At 44.3% G+C, this 22468-nt stretch overlaps 2 protein-coding genes and 1 pseudogene across 2 annotated transcripts; all 3 read right to left on the bottom strand.

Moving 5' to 3' along the window:
* Positions 1–1939: 1939 nt before the first annotated feature.
* LOC140075749 (nuclear factor 7, brain-like) lies at positions 1940–3500 on the bottom strand. The gene is given in 2 exon segments (XM_072122027.1): positions 1940–3382; positions 3384–3500. Coding segments are annotated over 2 exon segments (1494 nt in total). The 3' UTR covers positions 1940–2005.
* A 6881-nt stretch (positions 3501–10381) lies between these two features.
* LOC140075748 (E3 ubiquitin-protein ligase TRIM7-like) lies at positions 10382–11701 on the bottom strand. The gene has a single exon (XM_072122025.1). It carries the CDS (start codon positions 11699–11701, stop codon positions 10382–10384), a length of 1320 nt encoding a protein of 439 aa, XP_071978126.1.
* A 5064-nt stretch (positions 11702–16765) lies between these two features.
* On the bottom strand, positions 16766–18719 carry LOC140076018 (E3 ubiquitin-protein ligase TRIM7-like; annotated as a pseudogene).
* Positions 18720–22468: the final 3749 nt, after the last annotated feature.

Genomic DNA, 22468 nt, shown 5'->3' with positions numbered 1-22468 from the left:
CGGTCATTTAGTGAAATGTCATAAACCAAGAACATATCTATCTGTAGTTTTCTAGCTACACAGGTGTGATCATCAAAAAGGATAAACGGTATATACTCTAGTATAAGCCAAGTTTTTTAGCACCTAAAATGTGCTGAAAAAACTTACCACGGCTTATATACGAGTCAATAAAAAAATAAACTTACATACTCACCTTCCGGTGTCCCCGATGGTCGTCGCAGGTCCTCATCTGTCTTCTCTCCGCTGTAACAGCCAAGAGAGCCGCAGCCATGTGATCTGCCGGTCGGCGCATACTATGATGCAGCCGCTGGTGGCGTCATAGTGTGCGCCGGCCAGCAGATCACATGGATGCATCTCTGCCGGCTGTTACAGTGGAAAGAAGAAAAAAGAGAACCCGCAACGAGCATAGGGAAGCTGCGACAAGCATAGCGGACGGAAGGTGAGTATGTTTGTTTATTTTTTTATGCGGGCTGGCTATATACTAAAGGGTGCTTACTGGCTATATACTACATGGGGCTGGCTGGCTGTAGAGTAAAGGGGGCTGGCTGGCTGTATATTTAAGGGGGTTGGATGCCTGTATACTTAAGGGGGCTGGCTGGTTGAATACTTAAAAGGGCCGGCTATATACTACTGGGGGCTGGCTGGCTATACTACTGGGGGCTGGCCGGTATATACTACTGGGGGCTGGCTGGCTATATACTACTGGGGGCTGGATGGCTTTATACTACTGAGGGCTGGCTGGCTATAAACTACTGGGGGCTGTGGCGATGCATCGTTCTCTATCTGTATCCAGTGTTTTTTAACATTTAACATCACGCACTGACGTACTTGATCCAATATGGCCGCATTATAATAACTAATTAGATGCAGCAAACCTAAGCCTCCTTTCTTACTTCCTTGCTTATTATCGTGTAGGCACAACTAGGAGCAAGAGCTGATTTATCAGCGGCTTTTGTTTTTTACCATAACACATGAGCCGGTTATATGATTATAAAGGGAATCTGTAAGCAGTGAAACCACAGATCAAGCACCAGGTAGGTTACGGGGACATTTTTCATTGTTTATATTACCAGCAGCTCTATGAGAAAGAAGTATTAGGCAGCTGCCACCCTACTGGTGATCCTTCATGAGGTGCCCTCAGCTCTTGTCAGTGACTTCCCACACAAACCCCCCTCCCTGCTCTGAGTGACTGCTGTAAAAGTCTCCTTATTGGCCACAGCCATCGCTCAGAGCAGAAGGGAGTAATGGTGGAAAAACACTCTGCAGAGAGCCGAGGGGTCTACACTGTCCATGACTGCATTCTCAACAAAATCCCTGTTATTATCCCAGTACATATCCCATGAGAAATTATGAAACACTTCCCTGGGTTTGATGACCTTTTCCCTATCTTTCTGTGCATGCAGCTCACAGGTAGACCTATGTGTATCCATGGTAACTGACAATAAATAAACCTTGGGTGTTCTGATTTAGCCGTCATCCCTCCATTGACCTTCTTCTACAAGGAGGGACAGATAGTAGAATATGAAGTAGGAAAAAGATTTTTTTTGTTTGTTGTCTGTTACCATAGAGACACATAATTCTAAGAAAGTGAATCCATCAGTCAGACACATGGAAAAAATAAATTGTGCTTTAAAACTTTTTTATTATTTAACTGTTTATTTCATCTTGTTAAAACCATTATTATGGGACCATAGAAAGGATATAAATCTAAACAGACAAACAATAGACATTTTTATCTATTCCTCGTTAGTAGAAGATAACGATTTCTGATCACAATGCAACAGTAATCACATAAGACATCAACAGCAAATTAATAAAGTACAAGTGAGAAGAACAGTAATATCTATCACTTATTTCTACATCTATGGAGGAAATCTGAAGCTTTGGCACCAAAAAAAATGTCAATGAATATATATTCAGTAATGAATCAGCACAGAAATAGAAATGAGAAGATCTTAGAAGGCAGATATTCATTTTAACATATTACAGCCACAATTTTGCTAAATTATTTTAAGATTGTGAGGATACAATTGTCATACATACAGAGGGCGGCATAGAGCGGCTCGGAGAAGGAGGCGGTGAAGGTGTGTAAGTGTCTGATGGGGTCACACAGCTGATAGAAGGACAGACGCCCGGCCTCATAGTCCAGATAGATCCCAACAACCTTCACAGGAGACTCTGATTCCAGACTTGTAAATATATTGTTATGAAGCACACCAAGGCTATTAATAACCACCAAACCCCAGGATTTCTCATTAAAACCAATAAATGACTCGTTACCCACCACTTTCCTCTCCAGACTATCCCCGGCCACTCCAATGATCCATTTCTCCGCCTGACTCACATCCACCTCCCAGTAATGTCTCCCAGAGGAGAAGCTGCAGGAGCTGAACACCTGACACGACTCGAACATCTTGGGTCCATCAGGTCTATTCTGTGGCGTTGCAGTATAAGAAGCAGATCTAAGACTACGTGATATAATGATGTTATCATGAGCCGAGTCTATATCCAGTAATACCTCAGATTTCTCCATCACTGGAAACTGGCTCGTTCTTTTCAGATTATTCAGATCCTCCACAAAGCACAGCAGTCCTCTGTATAATATCTGTGACACTACGACATCATCCAGACTATGAGCTTCTCTTACATCTCCAATGACATCACAGCTCCGATCACTGACATCAACTTTGAATAAATCTTCTCGTAAGAAGGTCAATGGATCTGTGATATCACATGACTCCTCAAATTGATGAATTTTCTTGGTCAGCTCATCCTTGTGTAGCTCCACCTGTCTGATCATGTCAGAAACTGAGAGTGACACCCGATCCTTCTGTCTGGAGATCTCACCCAGGACTCTCCTTTCTAAATCATCCAGCTTCTTCCTCAGATCAGTAAACAGATTAGTGACTTTCTCAGTGAGTCCAGATAATTCCTTTTCTTCTTCTACCCCATGATCTGTGAGATTCTGGATTTTTTTTCCTGCTTCCATTTTATCCAAGTTCATTTTCTCAACAGCAGATCTCAGCTTCTCCTTCTTCTTCTCAGAGGCCACATCCAGTATCTCCACCTCATGTCCCTTGTGGTCTCCAGCCACCCAGCAGGACACACAGATACAGGTGGAATCCATAGGACAATAGTATTTCAGTACCTCATTGTGTGTGGAGCATTTTCTTTCCTCCAGGTTAACATCAGGATCAACCAAAATATGTTCTGAGGACTTACTGTGTCTCTGTAAGTGTTTCTCACAGAAAGAAGCCTCGCACTGCAGACATGTTCTTACAGCCGGTTCAGGAGAATCGCAGTAGGTGCAGCAGACTCTGGTCTCCTCCATCTTAGGCTGAGCAGATAAATTCTCCATTATATTCCCAAGATTCCTTTTCTTTAGGTGATTACAGACGTCACGGATGCTTCTTTCTGCAGTCAGGACAGGAATATCCTCCTGCCGCCTCCTGTACATCCAGCGCACTCACAATACACGAGCAGCAGAAGTTGTGTCTCATCTGAAGGATTCAGGACTGAAACATCATCTTATATACAGTAAGAGGGTGGAGAGTCCTGCAGAAGCACCAACCCCTGCGCTCCTGGGTGTGACTGTCAGACCTATTCATAATGAAAGGGATTTACATTCTCATTGTCTTTATGTGTATTTCCCCCATTCACCTGCACTGAGAGCGGGGGGAGCAGCATCAGCACCTGAATGGCTGGAGACGTTACTATTGTGAGGGTAATGTCAGGGCGGGGGTCTCACACCTCTCCAGGATGTGCTGGGATGGAAACTAGGCCTCAGTTTCATCTTGGCTTATGGAATAATGTTTATTAACACTTTCTGTGGGAGAATTTAGAAAAAAACTATGTTTGAGCCTTGTTGTTGTATTTTAAGTATTGTGATATTGAATAACATTTCACCTTCTTCTACAGGTCACTACGATTATGGAGATACCAAATATGTGCAGATTGTACATAACTTTATATTATTTGGTCTCTATACCCGTGTCGCTGCCTATTTTAGTGGATGAGATGGAGTTTATATTCATTCTACTTGTTGTTTTATTGGAATTATTATTTATATTTCAATACTTTTTTTTTAATAGAAATGGAAGAAAAGACTTTACTTTGTTGGAGGTTTTTATTTTCCAGTGTTCATTGTGCAAGTTATGGGTCTCTGTCCTGCTATAGAAATCTAAAAATGGGATTATTTTCCCTGCAGTATAATATGGCCCATCACTATAGAATTATTATATTAGAGCCGTTATAGCCCTGACCCCCCCGTTCTTCTACACTCTGAATTTAGATGTCTATTTATGCTATAAGTGCCATTTCATTTCTTATAGTGTTTGTTCCTTTTAACCCTTTAAAAGGGTAATATCACGTCACGGGTCTGCTGCGGGTGCATGCAGAGGGCTCATGGGCTGAGCACTTTCCATAGTCGGTAAGTCTTTGCTGCATATGGCAGAAAAGACTTACCAGTAACACTCACGATCGGTGCTAGCGGGCGCCGCCATTTTGTTGGAGAACGTCGCTACCCGTGACGTCGTCGGGGAGCGGCGACCGGTTGCCATGACAGCCTCTTCTGAAGACCTAAAGCTGTCTGGATTTAACCCATTCATTACTATGTGCTAATTGCACATTGTAATGTATGAGGATATAAATCCCCATATACTGCCATTCTGTAGTATGGCAGTATATGATAGGATCAATCAGACTACCTTGGGTTAAAGTACCCTAGGGAGTCTGAAAAATAGTAAAAGTAAAAATTTTAAAAAAAAATTATAATAAAAAAACCTACAAAAAAATCACAATCGCCGCATCCGAAAATCCCCGATCTATCAAAATATAAAAAAGTTTTTTCACTGTGTTTAACCCCGTAACGGAAAATAGCGCCTAGAGTGAAATTGGCATGGTTTGTACAGCGCTGCGTAATCTGTAGGCGCTTTATAAATAATTATTATTATTAAAAAATTGCACTTTTTTGCCATTTCGAAAAATATTTTAAAAAATCAATAAAAAGTGATCAAAAGGTTGCACAGTCCTAAAAATGGTAGCATTGAAAACTTCATCAAAAGTCGCAAAAAAAAGATACCGCCCACAGCTCTGTACACCGAAGTATAAAAAAGATGGCAAAATAAAAAAAATATACATTGTACACGAGTTTTTAATTTTTGTAAATCTATAATTAAAACATTATAAAACCTATACAAATTTGATATCCCCGTGATTGTACTGACCCAAAGAATAAAGTAGACATGTCATTTGTGGTGCACAGTGAAAGCTGTAAATTCCAAGCCCACAAGAAAACGCTGCAAATGTGTTTTTTCACCAACTTTACTGCATTTTGAATTTATTTCCAGCTTACCAGTATAGTATAGTATGGTATAGTAATACCGTCACTATGAATTGCAATTTGTTACGCAGAAAACAAGCCATTACAGAGCTCTTTACGTGTAAAAAAAACTATATAGATAGATTTTTGATTGTGGGGAGTGAAAAAAAAGAAAAAAAAAAAGGGCCAGGTCCTTAAAGGGTTAACTTTTTTCTATTTTTGATGTGTAAAGCTACTTTGGTATTCAGTTCGTGGATGGGACATGCAGGGACTTGTTAGGTTGTGAGCACAGCTTATTTGGTCAGTACACTGAAAGTTCTAAATACAAAGTCATATCTATACACTGTAGATATGGCTGATGTATATTGGAGTATTATTACCTCACATACTGTATATATGACTGATGTATATTGGAGTACTATTACCTCACACTGTAGATATGGCTGATGTATATTGGAGTATTACTACCTCACATACTGTAGATATGACTAATGTATATTGGAGTATTATTACCTCACATACTGTAGATATGACTAATGTATATTGGAGTATTATTACCTCACATACTGTAGATATGACTGATGTATATTGGAGTATTATTACCTCACATACTGTAGATATGACTGATGTATATTGGAGTATTATTACCTCACATACTGTAGATATGACTGATGTATATTGGAGTATTATTACCTCACATACTGTAGATATGGCGGATGTATATTGGAGTATTATTACCTCACATACTGTAGTTATGGCAGGGGTATTATTACCTCACACACTGTAGTTATGGCAGGAGTATTATTACCTCATATACTGTAGATATGACTGATGTATATTGGGGTATTATTACCTCACATACTGTAGATATGACTGATGTATATTGGAGTATTATTACCTCACACACTGTAGATATGACTGATGTATATTGGAGTATTATTACCTCACATACTGTAGATATGGATGATGTATATTGGAGTATTATTACCTCACATACTGTAGATATGGCGGATGTATATTGGAGTATTATTACCTCACATGCTGTAGATATGGCGGATGTATATAGATACATCGCCCAGTGATCACTTACTGCAGACATGGCTGATATATGACATATTACTGCTCTGTACTGCAGCGTCTTCATGAGCCCTGGTGTGCTGGAGCTGTGTGATAGGGAGGACAGATATCCACCATTACTGTGTGAGGGGCTGGAGTGTCCCCTCATATGTGTATATCACCTCTGGGCTCCTGCTTGTGGATTTTGTTGGCCTTGGTATAATGTGTCATAGATTGTATTGGAGCACATGACAACCAAGCTCAGCTAGGAGAGCTGCCAATCTTGTTAGGTCAGGCTCATTGCTCCTCCCCTCTGGAATAACTGGCCAATGAGAAGAGAAGTGAGAGGTAGAGATGAGCTGAGGGAGATGAGAGAGAAGGGAGATAATAGGATCCTGAGGTAAAAGATGGAGAAGATAATAAAAAAAAGGTCCAGAGATGAAAGAGAAGAGAAGTTTCATCAGGAGAAAAGAAATATGTGAAAACCATCTCTAGAAATAATGGAGATAGTTCCCTGCACTATAACTATAAAGCCAAAGTCTGCTGACAGGAGGAGACATACAGAGATACAGATATGTGTGAGGTAAAAGGCTGACGCATCTTCATCTATAACTGTATATAGACGTATGGACAGAAATATTTATACAGCCTCCATATACAGTCATGTGCAGGGGCCTTAGTGTGATATATACTGACCCAGGGGCGGCCATCTTTGAATGTCCCCTTCATGTGGAGACCAGGTATGACCAAGCCTTTAATGTATTAGAATTTTTTCAGATGTAGTGGTTTGTCAGCCGTAGCTTTTTTTGTTGTTGTTCACTACTAAAAAAATGTTTTAACCTTTTTTTTTTTAAATTCACATAGGGCTAGTTAATAATTAATTTTGTTTTACATTTTTAGTTTTATTTGGCACATAGGGAAACGTACGATTCTAGCTACCAACTTATTGCACGATGCAGCAGGGATAAAGTATAGTGCAAGGCTTTATGTCCCCAACAGTGCTCCACCCATTGCAATTTCCCCAGCAGTGCTCCCTCAAATGCAACGTCTCCTGCAGTGCTCCCCCCTTTGCATTGTCCCCAGCAGTGCTCCCCCCATTGCATTGTCCCCAGCAATGCTCCCCTCATTGCATTGTCCCCAACAGTGCTCCTCCACATGTAATGTCTAGAGCAGTGCTCCCCCCACATGTAATGCCCCCAATGCAATGTCCCCAGCACTGCTCCCCCAAATGCAACGTCTCCAGCAGTGCTCCCCCTATTGCAATGTCCCCAGCAGTGCTCCCCCCAATGTAATGTCCCCAGTAGTGCTTCCCCCAATGCACTGTCCCCAGCAGGGCTCCCCCCATTGCAATGTCCCCAGCAGTGCTCCCCCCATTGCAATGTCCCCAGCAGTGCTGTCCGCAGTGCAATGTCCCCAGCAGTGCTCCCCCCATTGCATTGTCCCCAGCAGTGCTCCTCCGCATGTAATGTCCTGAGCAGTGCTCCCCCCATTGCAATGTCCCCAGCAGTGCTCCCCACAATGCAATGTTCCCAGCAGTGCTCCCCCAATGTAATGTCCTGAGCAGTGCTCCCCCTATTGCAATGTCCCCAGCAGTGCTCCCCCCATTGCAATGTCCCCAGCAGTGCGCCCCACAATGTAATGTCCCCAGCAGTGCTCCCCCATTGCAATGTCCCCAGCAGTGCTCCCCCCAATGCAAGGTTCCCAGCAGTGCACCCCCATTGCAATGTCCCCTGCATTGCTCCTCCCAATGCAATGCCCTCAGCAGTGCATCCCCCATTGCATTGTCCCCAGCAGTGCTCCTCCACATGTAATGTCCTGATCAGTGCTCCCCCCACATGTAATGCCCCCAATGCAATGTCCCCAGCAGTGTTCCCCCAAACGCAACGTCTCCAGCAGTGCTCCCCCCATTGCAATGTCCCCTGCAGTGCTCCCCCCTTTGCAATGTCCCCAGCAGTGCTGTCCCCAATGCAATATCCCCAGCAGTGCTCCCCCCAATGCAATGTCCTGAGCAGTGCTCCCCCCAATGCAATGTCCCCAGCAGTGCTCCCCCCATTGCAATGTCCCCAGCAGTGCTCCTCCCAATGTAATGTCCCCAGCAGTGCTCCCCCCATTGCAATGTCCCCAGCAGTGCTCCCCCCATTGCAATATCCCCAGCAGTGCTCCCCCCAATGCAATATCCCCAGCAGTGCTCCCCCCATTGCAATGTCCCCAGCAGTGCTCCCCCCATTGCAATATCCCCAGCAGTGCTCCCCCCAATGCAATATCCCCAGCAGTGCTCCCCCCATTGGAATGTCCCCAGCAGTGCTGCCCCCAATGCAATGTCCCCAGCAGTGCTCCCCCATTGGAATGTCCCCAGCAGTGCTCCCCCCAATGTAATGTCCCCAGCAGTGCTCCCCCCATTGCAATGTCCCCAGCAGTGCTCCCCCCTTTGCAATGTCCCCTGCATTGCTCCTACCAATGCAATGCATTCATCAGTGCAACCCCCATTGCAATGTCCCCAGCAGTGCTCCCCCCATTGGAATGCACTCAGCATTGCTACATCCAATGTAATGTCCCCAGCATTGCTCCATCCGATGTAATGTCCCCAGCAATGCTCCTCCCAATGTAATGTCCGCAGCAGTGCTGCCCCCAATGCAATGTCCCCAGAGAGCTCCCCCCACTGCAACGTCCCCTGCATTGCTCCTCCCAAATGCTCCTCCCAACCCTCAGCAGTGCATCCCTCATTGCAATGTCCCCAGCAGTGCTCCCCCCATTGGAATGTCCCCAGCAGTGCTTCCCCCATTGGAATGTCCCCAGCATTGCTCCATCCAATGTAATGTCCCCAGCAATGCTTCTCCCAATGTAATGTCCGCAGCAGTGCTGCCCCCAATGCAATGTCCCAAGAAGTGCTCCCCCCACTGCAATGTCCCCAGCAGTGCTTCCCCCCAATGCTGCAATGTCCCCAGAAGTGCTCCCCCCATTGCAATGTCCCCAGCAGTGCTTCCCTCCAATGCAATGTCCCGACCAGTGCTCCCCCCATTGCAATGTCCCTAGCAGTGCTTCCCCCAAATCAAATGTCCCCTGCAGTGCTCCCCCCAATGAAATGTTCCGAGCAGAGCCACCCACCCAATGATATGGTCAGATGTCTAATCTGAGGTCACATGCCCAGGAGCCTCTAATAGCAAACCAGTCACATTGGGGCAGATTTATCAAGTGTCTGAAAGTCAGAATATTTCCAATTGCCCATGGCAACCAATCACAGCTCCCCTTTAAAATATTCATGAGCACTGGTGAAATGAAAGCTGAGCTGTGATTGGTTGCCATGGGCAACTGGAAATATTCAGACTTTCAGACTGCTTGATAAATCTGCCCCATTGTCTCTATTGCTTCTTGTTCACAACGTGGCCCGGATGATCATGACGATTTCTACCAAAGTGGTTTGTGACATGGATTGCCTATATCCGGTCACTAAGTATACAAATTATTAAAGTTTTGTGAAGCGACAGAAAAAGATTTTCACAATCAGATTTCATAAAAATATTTTATTAGAACTAAAGAAGAATAAGGAAATTACATTTTACAAAAATAGATTTGATCAGTATAATCAGACAAACACTACTAATACACCAATACTATATCTAGAATCTTATGTGCAATAATGAAAAATTCATGGTCACAAAAAATCTAGAAAATTCATCAAATTTCACAACAAGAGCCATTTCATCATTGGTTTTGATAATTTTCTTGTAAACCACATTTTTACGGTAGTTCTGTGCTCAAGTTGTACACTTGGATAAAACATTTTTAGCAGCTGTTTGCCAAAGAATATTATAGCTTCCCCAATGGTGATCCTAAATTAAGTGCCCTCAGATCTTAACAGTGACCTAAACCCCTCCCCCCTGCTCTGAGTGACTGCTGTGGAACTGCAATAAAAATATATTCCGTAATAACATTGTGACCAAAAATAATAGGATCCTATAAGACAAGGAATCATGTTAAGACTTTACAGTCACCATTTGCATGTTATTATTTTATGATGCTAATCATGCAATTCTCAAGTACATGGAAAGCAGGATAGAGCGGCTCAGAGAAAGAGGTGGTGAAGGTGTATAAAAGTCTGATGGGGTCACACAGCTGATAGAAGGACAGACGCCCGGCCTCATAGTCCAGATAGATCCCAACAACCTTCACAGGAGACTTTGTTTCCAAGTGCCTGTGCATATTGTTATGACTCACAATAAGTTTTTTACAGCATGTTACAGCCCAAAATTTCTGGTTTAAAAAAATAGTTTGAAGACGGTTCTCCTTCCTCTCCAGACTTTCCCCGGCCACTCCAATGATCCATTGCTTGGCCTGACTCACATCCACCTCCCAGTAATGTCTCCCAGAGGAGAAGCTGCAGGAGCTGAACACATGATTACCCTTGAACCTCTTTGGTCCATCAGGTCTGTTCTGTGATGTAGAGGTATAAGAGGCAGATCTGAGATCCTCTGATATAATAATGTAATTATTAGCCGAGTCTATATCCAGTAATACCTCAGATTTCTCCATCACCGGGAACTCTCTTTTCATCCCTATATTATTCAGATCATCAGCAAAGCGCAGCAGTCCTCTGTGTAACATCTGTAACACTATGACATCATCCCGGCACTGAGCTGCTTTTACATCTCTGACATCATAGCTCTGATCACTGATGTCACCTCTGATTAAATCTTCTTGTAAGATGGTCAATGGATCTGTGATATCACATGACTCCTCAAATTGATGAATTTTCTTGCTCAGCTCATCCTTGTGTAGCTCCATCTGTTTGATCATGTAAGAGACTAAGAGTGACACCCGATTCTTCTGTCTTGAGATCTCACCCAGGACTCTCCTTTCTAGATCATCCAGCTTCTTCCTGAGATCAGTAAACAGATTAGTGACTTTCTCCGTGAGTCCAGATAATTGCTTTTCTTCTTCTACCCCATGATCTGTGAGATTCTGGATTCTTCTTCCTGCTTCCATTTTATCTGAGTTCATTTTCTCAACAGCAGATCTCAGCTTCTCCTTCTTCTTCTCAGAGGCCACATCCAGTATCTCCACCTCATGTCCCTTGTGGTCTCCAGCCACCCAGCAGGACACACAGATACAGGTGGAATCCATAGGACAATAGTATTTCAGTACCTCATTGTGTGTGGGGCATTTTCTTTCTTCCAGATTAACATCAGGATCAACCAAAATATGTTCTGAGGACTTACTGTGTCTCTGTAAGTGTTTCTCACAGAAAGAAGCCTCGCACTGCAGACATGTTCTTACAGCCGGTTCAGGAGAATCGCAGTAGGTGCAGCAGACTCTGGTCTCCTCCATCTTAGGCTGAGTAGATAAATTCTCCATTATATTCCCAAGATTCCTGTTCTTTTCCAAGATCGGACGTCACAGATGCTTCTTTCTCAGGTCACGAGCAGCAGAAGTTGTGTCTCATCTGAAGAATTCAGGACTGAAACATCATCTTATATACAGTAAGAGGGTGGAGTGTCCTGCTGAGGCATCAACCCCTGCGGTCCTGGGTGTGACTGTCAGACCTATTCATAATGAAAGGGATTTACATTCTCATTGTCTTTATGTGTATTTCCCCCATTCACCTGCACTGAGAGCCAGGGGAGCAGCATCAGCACCTGAATGACTGGAGACGTTACTATTGTGAGGGTAATGTCAGGGCGGGGGTCTCACACCTCTCCAGGATGTGCTGGGATGGAAACTAGGCCTCAGTTTCACTTTTTCCTAAATGAATATTTTCAAATAAACTGCAATTTAGTTCTGGTTTTTATATTACATAATTGAATAACATTTTACCTTCTTCTACAGGTCACTATGATTATGGAGATACCAAATATGTGCAGGCTTTTATGGTTCTATGACATTTGGACAATAAAATAATTTTCGTAATAAACCATTAGATTTAAAGAACTAGAAGTTTTTTCTTTTATTATTTGGTCTATCTGCTCATATTGTGGCCTGTTTTTAGCAGATGAGGTGAAGTTTTTATTTATACTACTGGTTTTATTGGAATAATTGATTATATTTGTATGTGATTTTTACTAGAGATGGAAGGAAAGATTTTATTTTGTTGGAGGTTTTCTTTTATAGTGTTCACCTACAAGTTATGGATCTCCCTTTGTCCCGTTCTGTTTATGGGATTATTGACCTTCTCCTGCCATACAAGATCACTTATATATCAATTGCCGCTAGTGAGCGTATAGGAAAGAATTAGAAATCCACGGATCTCCCTGGAAGATCTTTACACTAAAATAAAAACTTTCTGGTTTTACCACATAAAGTTTCCTCAAAGTAGGGGAGAGGAGTCTGGTCGTCTCTCGTAGAGGAGCTCATGCCATGTTAGTCATGTTTTGCCCATTGTGACCATCTGGATAGAATTAAACTAATTATTATTTGAGGGGTAATTGTCTCCCGGATTATAACACCTACAGTATATGTCTCAGTGTTTGGCAGGAATTTCTTATAGGTGATAACCAGTAGTGTGGACACTGGTCTAAACCGCAGTCACAGGTGTTAATGAAAGGACAAACTCTGGGCGCCATGAATATTAAAACAGTTTGCTAGGGACACGGTACCAAAGATCTTATATATATGATACATGAAAGGAAAACTACCGCTACCCTACTCTGTACCAGGGGTGAATAAATCTCTTTATTTTCCGGAGTGCTGCTTCTTCCTGTTTTTTCTACAAGTGATATATGAAAGGATGTCTCAGACATTATGTGGTGGATTTATCACGTGCTAGCGTCTGGTGCGCCAACACATGATGTTCCCCTGACCCTCCCAAGGTGTTGGATGTATTCCATAGGCTCCAGATTCCTGATATATCTGCGCAAACTATCTGCGCTGGCGACCATTTCTTCCTATGGCTCGAGTTCTTTTTAGGTAACTTGTTTCTTTATTTTTATTGGTTAATGTTTTTGTCGAGGTGGCTCTGATCAGGTGATGTGGGGAGAGGACACAATCCTTCTTCAACAATGTGGGAGAGATCAGCTCGGGCCACATGTTGATACCTGACATCACCTGTGGCTCCTCATATCCAGTCATTTAGTGAAATGTCATAAACCAAGAACATATCTACTTATAGTTTTATAGCTTTCTTAATACATTTTTTTTTTAGTAACGTCTCCAGTCATTCAGGTACTGATGTTGCTCCACCCACCTTCACCGAGCCGCTCTATGCCGCTTTCCATGTGTATCACTATTTTGTCCTCAGAATCTTTACATAATTAGAATAGAACGTTGGTTATTAAGTGTTAAAGCAAATCTTGGGCTTCTTATTATAGATTCTTTTATTGTCTTGTTCTACAAATATTTGGTGAATTATTGCTTTATAGCAGTTTTTTAAATTTGGGTTATGAAATGTCACTTTTCTCCTATTCTTTTCTACAATGAGTGACCGGGCATGAGGAGCCCGAAGGAAGGAGAAAGGAGGAATCATTCCTCAGATGATAGATCCCCAAATAAATATTGACAACATAAACGGGAAACACATCGATCCTTTCGCTCACAATACCCTAGCTTTTTCTAGTAATTTAGGGGGTTGATATACAACTCTCAAATTGATTTAACCCTTTAATGCCACTGGATGTAGAGGACCTTGTTAATTCAGCAGGAGAGGAAGATTTTCTTAGGTAAAGGATTTAACAATAGGAATGGGATAGCGAGGGAGGAAACAACATTCTGGGGAAAAGAACCATAGACACTATGGGATATTTATCAGCACTTCTACACCGTAGAAGCACTGGAATATACATAATGGGGCACATTTACTTACCCGTTCCTGACACGATCTCCGCTGTGCGCTGTCCGACGATCACTATTCACTAAGATCATGCGCCCGATTTCCTGCTTGTGTCGCTTTCCCGATCAGGTCCTTCCTGGTGCATGTAAGTGCATTGTTTTGCGACACAATTTGAAAGTTAAATCCCACGCTCAGTCTGAATCAGTCGGATCATTCGACAGTCCATCCCCCAATTTCTGTCACATGAGAGCAGCGCAGCTGCACCAAATAGAGGGTCGCATACGACACAATCGCAATACACCCGATACTGTGCAAGCCATTTTTCAATTGAAAAATAAATGTGCCCCTTTGTCTTTCTTCTTCTTTAAATTTGGTAATTTGGTGGTTACACATTTATTATTTATGTATCTCTGGCGAATACGTTGGGATTAATCTCCCTGGTGTTTGTAGGTTAATAATATGTGTATTAGTTTTGGTCTACAATAAAGTTTGCAATAAATATCAACTGTAGAAACTAAATCCCTTTTAATACAATATACATTTATATACATTCCCTCAAATCAGATCCAGAAAGAAGAGAGAATATCAAATTTCTTACAATGTTCATTCCTTAAACAGTAAGTGCAAGAATACTCCCTCATCGGCCCCATTTACTTGCGAGTGCGATGCATCAAACTTGAAGGGTGCCTGCTGGAACGTCTGGTCCGAACGCTGAAAAGCCGGAACTGAACTCAGCATGTCATTTCAGTTCTGGTTGTCAGCGTTTGCAGGGGTGAACCAAGCTTCTCTACTGCCAGAGACAAAATGTACAAAGGTGAAATCCTCCCCACCCCAGTGAAATAGTTATATACTATGCCAACTGTGATAACTGTAATAACTGTAACCAGGGGGAGGGCCTTATCCTACTCAAGTTCCCCACTTTCCCCCAGCCTCAGCTTAATTGGCCTAATTGAGCTAGGCTGTTTACGATGACTCCCGGAGGGGGGTAGCTTCCCCCCCATTTTGAAACAGGAGACAAAGAGGTATAAATTCTTAAACCAATAGGTGGATTAGGGACAGTTATGGAGTTATGGTCAATCTCACCCCAAAGGCACCTACATTTTTGGATTCCTTATCGTCAGGAAATCACAAAGGCCCAATCCCTGAGGCTCTAGCATCCTTGGGTCCAGAGATATCTGTGGACCATAGCAAATGGGTCAGGTCAGGTTTGGTATCAATGCGATCCAGGGATTCACCCGGATCCAATGATACCAGAACAGTGACCCTACGACTTCCACTTGAGAAGCTATAGCTTCTCCAGGGTTCGGGACGTGATACCAGGTAGGAGGAACCCATAACCCCTCCTGTTTGGGTGTGTCTGCACTTGATATAATCAGACACCACTTAGACCACATCGTCTTTCACCTGGGGGAAATCTTACCACCTGGGAGGATCTAAAAGTGTGGACTATCCATCCTCATTAGGCCCACACACAAGGTAACTAACTCACGGAACTGCTGAGACTTGTAGTGCTACCTGTGTGTATTTTTGTACTCTGTTTACTGTATATATCTATTATGTACTGTATTGTCTAATGTGCTTTGCTCATATACACGCTACTGGGTTGGTTCCTCACCCTATATAATCCCGTTACGGACCGGGTTTATATTAAGCCATCCAGGGCTGTGATTTTCTTTTTTTAATTGCACGGTCCAGATGACACCTCCCTTTTATTCTTTAGGTCACTTCTGTCACATCAATTTATAGGTTTATTATGTTATATAATTTGAAAAAGTAGCTGCCACATTCTGCCATCCATATCTTTTACATACTTTCACATACTTTGTTGTATGCAGGTGAATAGGATCTTATTTTATGCGGGATGAGATGACATTTTCATTGCTATCATTCTGGGGAGTGTACGGACTATTGATCATGGCCTCATGCCCCCTTTCATTCAAAGAGCCCCCTTATGTTTTACTCCTCATACACCCCCCCCCCCCCCCCTCATCCTCATTAATTTCCCTCCTCACGGTGTCTACCTTTTCCCCCTCACTTTACGGTCAGTTGTCTTCTTCTCTTCTACGGCCTGTATATTACTTTTCCCTGTGGGTCGTGTGATCATGACATCATTGCAGGTCCCACAGAAAAATGCAGGGTCATCTGCTCAACAAGCCTGAGCCGCAGACACAGCGCAGCTACTCCGCGCCCCAGTAGCCTCTTTATTCCTCCTACCAGAAATGTTCGGCGTGCAGATCCTCGTAGCGAGAAACTTGCCGCCTGCGCAGAACAGCAGATGGCAGGTTTCTCGGACGAGGGTGCGCAGCCACGCAAAAGTTATAACACTGAAACTTTTCTCATCATTGAATAAACCTTCACAATTTCACTTATGTAAATTATTCAGCCTTTTAGCTAGAAGCTCCACACTCGCCTGTGTGGGTGTGTCTGAAATGCACAAGCTGTGGTCTCACTGGTCAGCAGTGTGTGCTTGTGATGATGTCATAGGAGGAAGGTCCCGCCCCTCCTTCTTGCTGCTTGCAGGTCTTTTCAGTGCTGGAAACCTTGGTTACTGTGGGACAAAAAAGGTTCTAAATGGGGACTAAGGAGCAAAATACTTTGAGAAATGATTCCCAGAGACACTTGGAGCAGAATTATGTTTTTTTCTTTTTATTTACTCAGAATGATGGTTACACTTTCAGTAATGAATCAGCCTGAATATAAAAATGAAAGGATCTTAGAAGGCTGCATTTATCTCTAAATTATATCATGATTCTGAGGATACAATTCTTATACAGATAAAAAGCGGCATAGAGCGGCTCGGTGAAGGAGGCGGTGAAGGTGTGTAAGTGTCTGATGGGGTCACACAGCTGATAGAAGGACAGACGCCCGGCCTCATAGTCCAGATAGATCCCAACAACCTTCACAGGAGACTCTGATTCCAGACTTGTAAATATATTGTTATGAAGCACACCAAGGCTATTAATAACCATCAAACCCCAGGATTTCTCATTAAAACCAATAAATGACTCGTTACCCACCGCTTACCTCTCCAGACTTTCCCCGGCCACTCCAATGATCCATTTCTCCGCCTGACTCACATCCACCTCCCAGTAATGTCTCCCAGAGGAGAAGCTGCAGGAGCTGAACACCTGACAGGAGTCGAACCTCTTGGGTCCATTGGGTCTGTTCTGTGACGTTGCAGAATAAGAAGCAGATCTAAGACTATGTGATATAATGATGTTATCATGAGCCGAGTCTATATCCAGTAATACCTCAGATTTCTCCATCACTGGGAACTGTCTCTTTATCTTCAGATCAATCAGATCATCAGCAAAGCGCAGCAGTCCTCTGTGTAACATCTGTGACACTATGACATCATCCAAACTCTGAGCTTCTCTTTCAACTCCAATGACATCACAGCTCTGATCACTGATGTCACCTCTGATTACAGCTTCTTGTAGAAAGGCCAATGGATCTGTGATATCACATAATCCCTGCAAGTGGTTCCTCTTCTTGGTCAGCTCATCCTTGTGTAGCTCCACCTCTTTGACCATGTCAGACACTGAAAGTGACACCTGCTTCTCTTGTCTGTAGATCTCGCTGAGAACTCCCTTTTCTAGATCGTCCATCTTTCCCCTGAGATCAGTAAACAGACCAGAGACTCTCTCAGCGAGTCCGGATGATTTCTCCTTCTCTTTTGTCTCATGTTCCTTTAGATTCTTTATTCTTCCTTCAGCTTCTTCTCTCCTGGAGCTCAGTTTGTCACTAACAGGTTTCAGTGTCTCCTTCTTCTTCTCAGAGGCTAGATCCAGGGGCTCCACGTCATGTCCCTTGTGGTCTCCAGCCACGCAGCAGGACACACAGATACAGGTGGCATCTATAGCACAATAGTATTTCAGGATCTCATTGTGTGTGGAGCATTTTCGATGCTTGAATGATGCAGTAGGATGAATTAGACTGTGATCCACTGACTTATTATGAGCTCCGAGATGTTGAGGACACAGGGAGATCTCACACTGCAGACAGGACCTCACAGCCGGTACCTGAGACTTTGTGCAGTAAGTACAGAAGACTCTGGTCTCCTCCATATCAGGCTGAGTAGATAAGAAACGCTCCACTATATTCCCCAGCTTCCTGTTCTTCTCCAGGGCCGGACGCTCGGGATATTCTGCTCTGCAGTCAGGACAGGAATATCCTCCAGCCGCCTCCTGTGCATCCAGCGCACTCACAATACACGAGCGACAGAAGTTGTGACCACATCTCAGGGATACGGGATCAGTATAGAGCAGTGATGGCAAACCTTTTAGACGCTGAGTGCCCAAATTGCAATCAAAACCCACATATTTTTCCCAAAGTGCCGATTCAACAATTTAAGCAGTGACTTATTACTCCCTGCCCTGTTACATGTTTAAATTGTATAGGCACCAAATACAGTAGAAATAAGTAGAATAAGTTTGGATTATCATGGTAGCTTCCTTCTAGGGTTCTGGGGTGCTTTGGACTGCGGGAGGCCTTGAGTCCTATCTGGTAAACTCTGCACTGGGGTGATGGCGCAGGTGCCCATAGAGAGGGCTCTGAGTGCCATCTCTGGCACCCGTGCCATATGTTCGCCACCACTGGTATAGAGGATCAGGCAGATGGAGCAGTCCAGCTCTTCTCTCAGCTCAGGGGACGCCATTGTGGAGGAAGGGAGATCAAAAGTAAAAAGTTGTTTATAGGAAGAGCGAGGAGTTCCTGGAAATGATTGCACAACTTTTTTGTTTTTTTTTTAATTTGCTTTATTGGTAGCCAAAGTACAAAAAAAAGAACATGAACACAGTCCTTATCACATTTCAAATAAACAAATCAAACAGGAGTCACATAGAATGATAGACATTACATAAGATCACATCAGGTATGACTTTTACAAGCTCATGTTCCAGTCTCTCCTGCACTCTCGCCTTTTTTATAGTAATTTTAAGAAACAAGGTCTTGGGGGAGTCCCCGGATTCGGTAGAGTATCCACAGAGGGCTCCCCAGGGCAATCACGAACTGTAAGAATAGGAAGGTAAATTATGGAAGGGTAAGGGGGTAGCGGAGTAGTAGGAAAAAGGAACGGAGGGTGGGGTGGGAGGGTAGACAAAGGAGTGAGGACGTCCAGGTCAGGGAGGAAGAGCGACAACCAGAAAAGGCTGAAGATGAAGTCACTCAAGTATGTCAAATGGATTGCCTGTATTTAGCCGATTGTTGAAAGAGGATCCACGGCTGCCACGTTTTGCTGAACTTAGTGCCGTGCAAAGAGGATGTGAGGTCTTCCATGTGCATGATGTCATTTACTTTGGTGATCCACATAGCAGTTGTTGGAGGGGTGATCTGTTTCCAAAGTATCAGGCCTCTATTATTAAGAAACGCGGTAGTGATCTTCTGTACGTCCGGCCCAGACATCACAATGGTGGAGGATGAGGAGAGGAGGATCGAGCTTCACAGAATCTCCACAGACTGAGGAGATAAGATGCTGTAAGTTCGGCCAAAAAGGGGTAAGGACCCGGCGTGACCAAAACATATGAAAAAAGGATCCCTCCTCCTCTCTGCATCTCCAGCACATAGGGGGTACCAGCGGGAAGATGGTGTGTAATCGGGTAGGAACCCTATACCACCTGGACATGAGTTTGTACCCTGCATCCTGAACTTACTGAGGTGCTGTGACAGAGTTCGAAAATGCGTGATTTCTGTTCAGGCGTGAGTGAAATATTTAAATCAGTTTCCCATTGCGTCAAGTATTGTGGGCCAGGGTTGTCAGGGATGGATAGGAGACATAAGTAGGAAGAAGAAAGCGTAATCCAATACCCCCCCGAGATCTTTGAGTGATACAGAGTTTCTAGCTTGATTCTGGCAGGTTTTCCAGCCTGCAGAGGGGTTTCATACGGAAGTCCTCCTCTCCGGCTGGTGCAGGTTTCTTCTTTGTCACCAAGAAGGACGGCTCCTTACGTCCCTGTATAGGCCATCGAGGGCTGAACAAGATCACGGTTAAAAACCGCTACCCCCTGCCATTGATCACGGTACTCTTTGATCGCCTATGTGGTTCCAGGGTGTGCTCCAAGCTGGATCTTGGGGGTGCTTACAATCTCATCCGGATCCGCAAAGGTGGCGAGTAGAAGACTGAGTTCAATACCCGTGACGGGCATTTTGAATATTTAGTAATGCCCTTTGAACTGTGTAAGGCCCCTGCTGTTTTTCAGGAATTTGTTAACAACATTTTCCAGGATCTTCTCTATATGTGTGTCGTGGTCTACCTGGCTGACATTTTGGTATACTCTCCAGACCTTGAATCCCACCAGACACACGTACGTTAAGTTCTTGGTCGACTTCAAGCCAATCATCTCTACACCAAACTGGAGAAATGCCAGTTTCACCAGCACAGTCTTCCATTCCTCGGTTATATAATTTCCGACAGAGGCCTCCAGATGGATCCCGCAAAACTGTCTGCAGTTCTTCAGTGGCCACGCCCAGAAGGCCTCCGAGCCATACAGAGGTTCCTGGGTTTTGCAAACTATTACCGGCAGTTTATTCCGCATTTCTCCATTCTGGTGTCTCCCATCATGGCACTCACCAAGAAAGGTGCCAATCCATGTGCCTGGTCTCCTACAGCTGAAGAGGCCTTCTCCAAGTTGAAGTCCGCTTTTGCCTCGGCCCCAGTACTCTCTAGGCCTGATACTAACAAGCCCTTTCATCTTGAGGTGGATGCGTCCTCAGTAGGAGCTGGAGTGGTGCTCACCCAGAAAGGGTCCAAGGGCCGAACTTCCACATGCGGCTTCTTTTCTAAGAGCTTTTCTTCAGCTGAGAGAAATTATTCGATTAGAAACAAACAGAGAGCTGTTGGCCATCAAACTTGCTCTGGAGGGAGTTCTCCATCCCGTGAGTGTGTACACCGACCACAAGAACTTACTGTACCTCCAGGCAGCTCAGCGCCTGAATCCCAGGCAGGCCCGGTGGTCATCGTTTTTCTCCCGCTCCGACCTTTCTCTTGACCAGCTTTTTGTTGCTGCTCTGGTGGATCTTCGGCAGCTACCTCCCGGCAAGACATATGTTAGACCTGCTCTCCGGAAGAGGATTCTGCCTTGGGGACATTCTTCTCATGTGGCTGGGCACCCAGGGGTGCAACGCTCAGTGGCCCTCAGCTTCCGCTACTACTGGTGGCCAGACCTGGTCAAAGATGTTCGGGAGTTTGTGGGTTCCTGCTCCTCCTGTGCCCGCAACAAAGCCTCATCTCAAACTGGCTGGACTATTACTTCCGTTGCCGATACCCAGTCGCCCATGGTCCCACGTGGCAATGGATCTTATCACTGATCTGCCTGTCTCTTCGGGCAGTACTGTCATCTGGGTGGTGATGGACCGGTTTTCCAAAATGTCCCATTTTGTTCCCCTTCCAGGTCTTCTGTCTTCTCCACGGCTTGCCAGTTTGTTCTTCGAACATATCTTCCGGCTGCATGGTCTTCCGCTACACATTGTGTCCGATCGAGAAGTCCAATTTGTGTCCAAGTTCTGGCGTTCCTTGTGTATTCAGCTGCAGGTCAACCTTGACTTTTCTTCTGCCTACCACCCTCAGTCGAATAGTCAAGTAGAGAGGGTGAGCCAGACTTTGGGCTGCTACCTCCGCCACTTCGTCTCAGTCCGTCAAGACAACTGGGCTTACCTTCTACCTTGGGCTGACAATTCTCCTACAATTCCCTGGACTCGGGGTCTACTGGCTCGGCTCCGTTCTTTGTGGTCTACGGACATATTCCTCACCCCACTCTTCCGCTGTCTACTCCCTCTATGTCCCTGCGGTAGAAGATCTGGTGCAGGACCTCAAGTCTATTTGGAACCAGACCCGCCAGTCCTTTCTATGAGCTACAGACCGTACCAAGACCCAGGCTGATAAGAAACGTCGAGCTTCTCCTGTCTTCTCTCCTGGTGACAAAGTATGGTTATCCTCCAGATACATCCAGCTTAAGGTACAAACTTGGTCTCCGGTTCCCTGGTCCTCATGTATATACACTTTGGTGAATTGAGCAGATAAACCTGTATACTGTGGGTTGCTAACTGCTGTTGGTGTCCTATGGTATATACACTCAGGTGTATATACAGTGGCGGATTAAGTGTCGCCATGGACCCTGGGCTGTTCACGCAACTAGTGCCACCCCAGCGTCCAAACAGACCTCATCCGCGAGGCCTAATCTCCTAGCACCAGGTAGGAACCAGAGCGCAGGTTACAGACATGACATAATTGTCTGTGTATTTAACAACAGCAGCTCTTTGATAAAAACATTTAAACCTGCAGACACCTCAATTTTGATCAGTCATGAAGTTTCCTTAGCTCTCAGCAAAGCAGGAAT

The sequence above is a fragment of the Engystomops pustulosus genome, chromosome 8 (assembly GCF_040894005.1).
Source record: "Engystomops pustulosus chromosome 8, aEngPut4.maternal, whole genome shotgun sequence".
Taxonomy (NCBI): Eukaryota; Metazoa; Chordata; class Amphibia; order Anura; family Leptodactylidae; genus Engystomops; species Engystomops pustulosus.
The sequence above is the reverse complement of the archived record's forward strand: the minus strand, read 5'-3'. Positions and strand labels throughout refer to the sequence as shown.

Bases quoted from the DNA above. Each gene is read 5' to 3' on its own strand.
- LOC140075748 (XM_072122025.1), bottom strand. From the start codon at position 11,701: ATGGAGGAGACCAGAGTCTGCTGCACCTACTGCGATTCTCCTGAACCG.